Genomic DNA, 5,492 nt, shown 5'->3' with positions numbered 1-5,492 from the left:
CCCCTTTACAAAACATAAAGGCTACAGCCCATGCATTATGTGTCCCCCATGGACACTATGCACACATCTGCAGTGTCCCTGGATGACTCATGACTTAGTCATGATGGCACATACCGGCTCCTACCACACAGCTCTGCTTAGACACTCCCTTTATATAGAAACCTTCCCTACACATGCACCACTACTCCACTGGTCTCTGAGTTGTAAAGACAGCATTTTCAACCTTATTCTACTCTGCATTTTCAATTCAATTCAATTCAACATCATTTTCACGTCATCTTGGACAATCACGATAGGGCAAACACTGACTTATGTAACTAGAAAGACACCAACGATTCTGAGAACTTACAGTACTTTAATTACTACAAAGGTTTAACAAATGAAATTGGATATGTGAAAAGCAGACATTTCCAAAATGCAGTGTCAATAACTTTTGAAAATGAGAGATTTAGCTTATGCAATTTTGAGTAATGGCTGACAAGCACTTCTTTTTTTCTGAATAATCTCGACACTGGATTCTTAATTTAGTCTCACGATGCTGTGATGTCCCTGGAGCAGAACTCAGATGAACAAAAATAGTTATTGTGAAAGGTGCAGGGATAAAAAAAAAAAAAAGGGCTAAAACAGAAGCTAAGAAGAAAGAAAAATCACTTGCCTGGCCTTCCATCTTCTGATGTCTAGCTGGATGGAGTTTCTTTTTCTCCAAGTGAAGGATGCAGAGAGGAGGAGATCTTCAGGTGGGGGTTAAAAAGCTGTGCAGAACTCGCCCGCCGGCGCTGTGAGCTGCAGGGAAACAAACACACCCCTTTTAGGCGCTGTCCGTGGTACCAGGCTGCTCAGGCAGGCGGGACACGACCGCGTCCCCCGTCCCGTCCCTTCACTAACCACCACGCAATAATTCACTAAATCACACATGGAGATACAGGCTACAGTACATGACATAAAATGGAGATGAGTATTTGTCCGGTGACCTCTTTCTGTCTCTGTAATGTCGGTCAAGCTACAGCTAGCAGTAGGTGGTTCACAAAAAAACCCGAATCCGTGCAAAAGCCGCCCAAACCGGACGGTAAAACGTCACCCACCTGTCGTGTGTACCGGGCCGGACCACGATGACCCCCGGGGAGCTGTTGCGGTCGTTTATTTGCTTTTCTAGAGCCGGTTCCTCCCTCCCTTAAGCTCGCAATTCGTCTCGTATAGGAGCTCCGAGGAGAACCGCACGTAGGCGCACGCAGATGTTTTTATTATTTCTTTTCGTCTACTCCATCAACCTATGAAACACTGGCATGCTGGGATGCCGTGACGTAGCCACGCCCCTCCGCTTCTACGTGCAGCTGTGCGTGACTCTTGTGCATCGTCACCGCATCCCGCGAGGCGAGGCGAGGCGTCAGTGACCTATTATGGTTGCAGCCTCTTTTTTTTTTTCTTCTTTTTATTCGGTCACTTCAGCTTAGTTGACGCAAAGCGTTTGCGCATGCGCTGTAGGTTGGGGTCCTGAGGGGATAGTTATTACGACCCTCCTCTGCTCCATCCCTCGTGCTCTAGTGTCCCACTGGCCTTCCCATGATGCCTCTCGCGGGCGACCTTGACAGTAGCTGCTGGGTGACTGATGCTGCGGATGCTGATGCAACGCGGTCCGTTACTGAGGCAACGTGTCAGATGATGCTCCAGTTGTAGAAATTATTATTTTTGTAAAACCTTTTTTTTCTATATTTGCAGACACTGATAGTTTGAGGCAACTGTCCATATGAATGTGACATAAACCCAGCTACAGTGGCTAGAATAAGTTTACACACCCAGGCTAAAGTTGATTAAAAAGAAGAATAAAATCCCCATTTTTGGATGTTGATCTTAATTCCTTAATTCAAAAGGTTTAGGAAAATCCAACCTTTGAAGAACAAAGACCAAGGGAACTTTATCAGGATGCATAGTATCCTGATCCATGAAATCTCTGGCTTTTAAAAATAAATATATGCCTGCTTCTATGGGAATTTAACATAGGGGGGTGTATACTTATGCCCCCTGTATTTTAACTTAGGGGGGTGTATACTTATGCCCCCTGTATTTTAACATAGGGGGGTGTATACTTATGCCCCCTGTATTTTAACATAGGGGGGTGTATAATTATGCCCCCTGTATTTTAACATAGGGGGGTGTATAATTATGCCCCCTGTATTTTAACATAGGGGGGTGTATACATATGCCCCCTGTATTTTAACATTCTTCTTCTTTTTACACTTCCGGTTAGATGCTAAACTGCATTTAATTGTCTCAGTACCTGCACAATAAAGTTAAATCTAATCTACGTTGTTACAAAGACGGTGTTAAGGTTTCAACCGTCTTAACCTCAGCTAGATGCTACAATGCAGTCGTTGATTATGTGTCAACTAAGTGCGAACTGTGGTTTTGGTTGGGGGGGGGGGGGCAAGCCTGATCCAGAATATCCCAATGAGGGAGAAAGAATATATATTTCCAGCAAATTTTCTGAATTTTTATGTGCAAAAAAGACTAACATGTTAACTAAATATGAATCACTTATTATTGTTGTCACATACTGTACATACACACGTAGAGAAATTCATTCTCTGCATCTGAGCCATACCTCCAGGGAGCAGTGGGCAGCCAATTACAGCGCAGCTTTTAATACTACATCTTTTTCCAACGGTGATGATGATGATGGGAAACCAGAGCACCCGGAGGACACCCATGGGGAGAACATACAAACTCCACCCAGGAAGACCCACAGCCGTCCTGCTGTGAGGCCACAGTGCTAACCATTGGCCCCCCATGCTCGCTTGCACCAAATGAGTCTGAAACGGGACTTTTCCTTCATCCAGTACCAGTCAAGGGTTTGGTAAAACGTTCAAGCGGATGAAAAAGCGCGTCCAATCCTTTGCCTGGCACCGTACATTCGTACTTTATGTAAGTTCTGTTTCACCACATTATAATTTTTTTGAAAAAAATCATCCATATTAAATCTGTTGTCAAACTACAGGGCAAATATGTCTTGTGTGTATGGCACATTTTGACCTCTGATGCAACTTTGGGATTGTTTTAAAGCTACATAAATGAAATTTACTCGATATAGATTTTTTATTTCTCCTTTATGCCCATGTTTGCCATCTTCCATCTCACATTTTTGGTGTCTAAAAAGCAAAATCTGTTCCTCAAGATTTTTCACTTTTTTTTGTTACTCTTTGACAAATTTACATTTACACATTAAGATTAAATAAACAATCCCCAAAATATAAAAAAGTAAGTGTTGTCGTTTCTCCTAACCTGTGTGCCTCGCTGATACCTCTCCTACTTTACCATTTCAGAGATGACATGACTCTATTCAACCCTTTCCCATTCATCTTCATTAGGGTGTTGTATGTTGTGGCAGACTGCCAGTGTGATAAAATACATGAATATTTAATATCTTTAAAGACCTATTAAGTGTTACACTGCTGTCATGTTTCAAAAGAAAAGCTTCTGAAGATCCCTCTCTGGTGTGTAATAGATTTAATGCACATATTCTAGGCTTCTATTCTTTAATTTGGTTATTTTCGGTCATGTTTACGGCTGTCGTAAAGGGTCTCCACACCAGTTTGAATAGGGAATCCATATCAAATACAAAGCACCACAACTACAGCAAGGTTCACAGTAACATTGTATAATTTATTTAGTTGCTTCTGTACAGAGAGAGCAGATGTTTCACATTAGGATACCGAGATTCAGAGAGAGGAATGTGGCCGTTCAGATCTTTCCGGGAAAAGTTCCCGCCTCCAACTGCTCGTCCCATTTCTGAACCTGCAGCAGGGAAAGTAAGAGAAATAAAGAGACACTCAAAAAAAAGGACAAAGATATCATGCTTAAGGTAGAAATTGGGCATTTTTAACATTATCTTAATGCCCCAAACATTTCTACTTTGTAATATGCAGCTGATAAAATAAAAGAAAAGAGACATTTGTGTAGTTATGGGTGATGATTACAGCAGTTGTTAAAGCTATAGTGCAAAGTTTTGGTTTTTCCCATGAGTAATCACAGCAGCACTGTTGTTAAATCAACATGATAAAAGGACAGCTCATAAAGGACAGCTCCCACCCCGGCTCTGATCTGTTTGACCTGTTGCCCTCAGGACGGCGCTACAGGTGCATCAGAGCCGGACCAACAGACTCAAGAACAGTTTCTTCCCGAAGGCCATAACGACCCGATCACCCCTGAACTCACATTGCACTGACCTCCACTCCCCACCCCCCCGCCCCCGACTGTCTTCTTCATTCCGTCCGACGTGCAATATTATGTTATATAATACCTCATAGACACTGAATCTGTGCAATTTCATTTCATACAGTGCAATATTTAATACATTACCTTCCATTACTGTGCAATAGTATTTACTTATTTAGTACTTAATCATTTCATTCCATCACTGTGCATATTATTTATTGAGTGTTAACACTACCTAGCTATTCAAGCTGATTTATATATGTATACTTGACAGTCACTACACTTTATATCTTTGACTTTTATATTTTGATATTTTATACTGTTATATTCTTATATTTTTTTTGTGTCAACACTGCAAAGGGATTGCTTTAATCTCGTTGCACAAGTCCCGTGTGTTCTTGTGTATAATGACAATAAAGGCATTCTATTCTATTCTATTCTGATACAAGCCTCCCGTGATCGCGCACCACCCCCACCCCTCCTCCACGCAGCTACTCGTAGCCAAGGAGGACAGACTAAAACAGACTCTTCAGAAGAAGTCAGATCTTCACTCGAGTTTCTGTGCGAAAGTCGCCAAACGCCACAATCTTCTGAGTTTCTGAGGAAACCATTTTTGTAAAAACAGCCACACTGAGAAATACCGAGAGAGCTGATAGTCTTACTTAGCTTGGTGTCAACTTATTTGTCAGTGGCTTGAATGTAATGACGTTTGTTACTATAAAAAAAACGTGCGCACTAAATCTTTAAAATGATGAAAACAGTCTAAGTCGGTATTTGGTGTGACGTACCCAGCTCATGGGGCAGAGGCTCTTGTAGACCCTCTGGTACCAATCACAGGGGGCCGTGTCCTGGTCTTTGGCAGACAGAGCTTTGTTACATCTGTGGAAATCTGCAGGGAACACAGAGCAGAAGAAGAAACGTCAGAGCGGGAAGTCAACAGCCAGCAGTGATACGGGACAGTGCTGCTAACCAGAGGCTTAAAGTCCGAAGAAGCAACGCTTTCTATAACTTAAATACTATGACTATTTAATTCCATATGAAATATTCAGTCAGTTGCAATGGCTACTTTTACTTTGAAACTCAGCAGGGGAGCATAACAGTGCAGATCCACTTTTGCAACACGGCTGAAGCGTGTTGTCGCGACGTAACACATCCATGGTTCAATCATCATTACACATAGTCTACAATATCATCTCACCTTATCATGGTCAGCGCATTTCTGTCAGGGATTTTTATTCTTATATATGTGTGATATTTGTGTGTATATGTGTGAAATATGTGTG

General features: G+C 42.1%; 2 protein-coding genes across 3 annotated transcripts in view; both read right to left on the bottom strand.

Moving 5' to 3' along the window:
• The window catches only part of LOC116701568 (solute carrier family 2, facilitated glucose transporter member 1), a 20,967-nt gene extending 19,499 nt beyond the window's left edge, over window positions 1-1,468 (bottom strand). Inside the window, exons 1-2 of the mRNA XM_032535305.1 lie at window positions 1,083-1,468; window positions 656-783 (exon numbers count right to left, since the gene is read on the bottom strand). Of these exons, the coding sequence (XP_032391196.1) occupies window positions 656-667 (12 nt within the window). The 5' untranslated portion in view covers window positions 668-783; window positions 1,083-1,468. The remainder of the gene's footprint in view (window positions 1-655; window positions 784-1,082) is intronic.
• A 2,164-nt stretch (window positions 1,469-3,632) lies between these two features.
• The window catches only part of LOC116701567 (cytochrome c oxidase subunit 6B1), a 5,735-nt gene continuing 3,875 nt past the window's right edge, over window positions 3,633-5,492 (bottom strand). For both annotated transcript variants that reach the window (XM_032535302.1, XM_032535304.1), the window contains exons 3-4: window positions 4,998-5,098; window positions 3,633-3,789 (exon numbers count right to left, since the gene is read on the bottom strand). In XM_032535302.1, coding sequence (XP_032391193.1) covers window positions 3,736-3,789; window positions 4,998-5,098 — 155 coding nt within the window. In that variant the 3' untranslated portion in view covers window positions 3,633-3,735. The remainder of the gene's footprint in view (window positions 3,790-4,997; window positions 5,099-5,492) is intronic.

This window comes from Etheostoma spectabile, chromosome 14 (genome assembly GCF_008692095.1).
Source record: "Etheostoma spectabile isolate EspeVRDwgs_2016 chromosome 14, UIUC_Espe_1.0, whole genome shotgun sequence".
NCBI lineage: Eukaryota > Metazoa > Chordata > Actinopteri > Perciformes > Percidae > Etheostoma > Etheostoma spectabile.
This window is presented reverse-complemented; position numbering and strand designations above follow the sequence as displayed.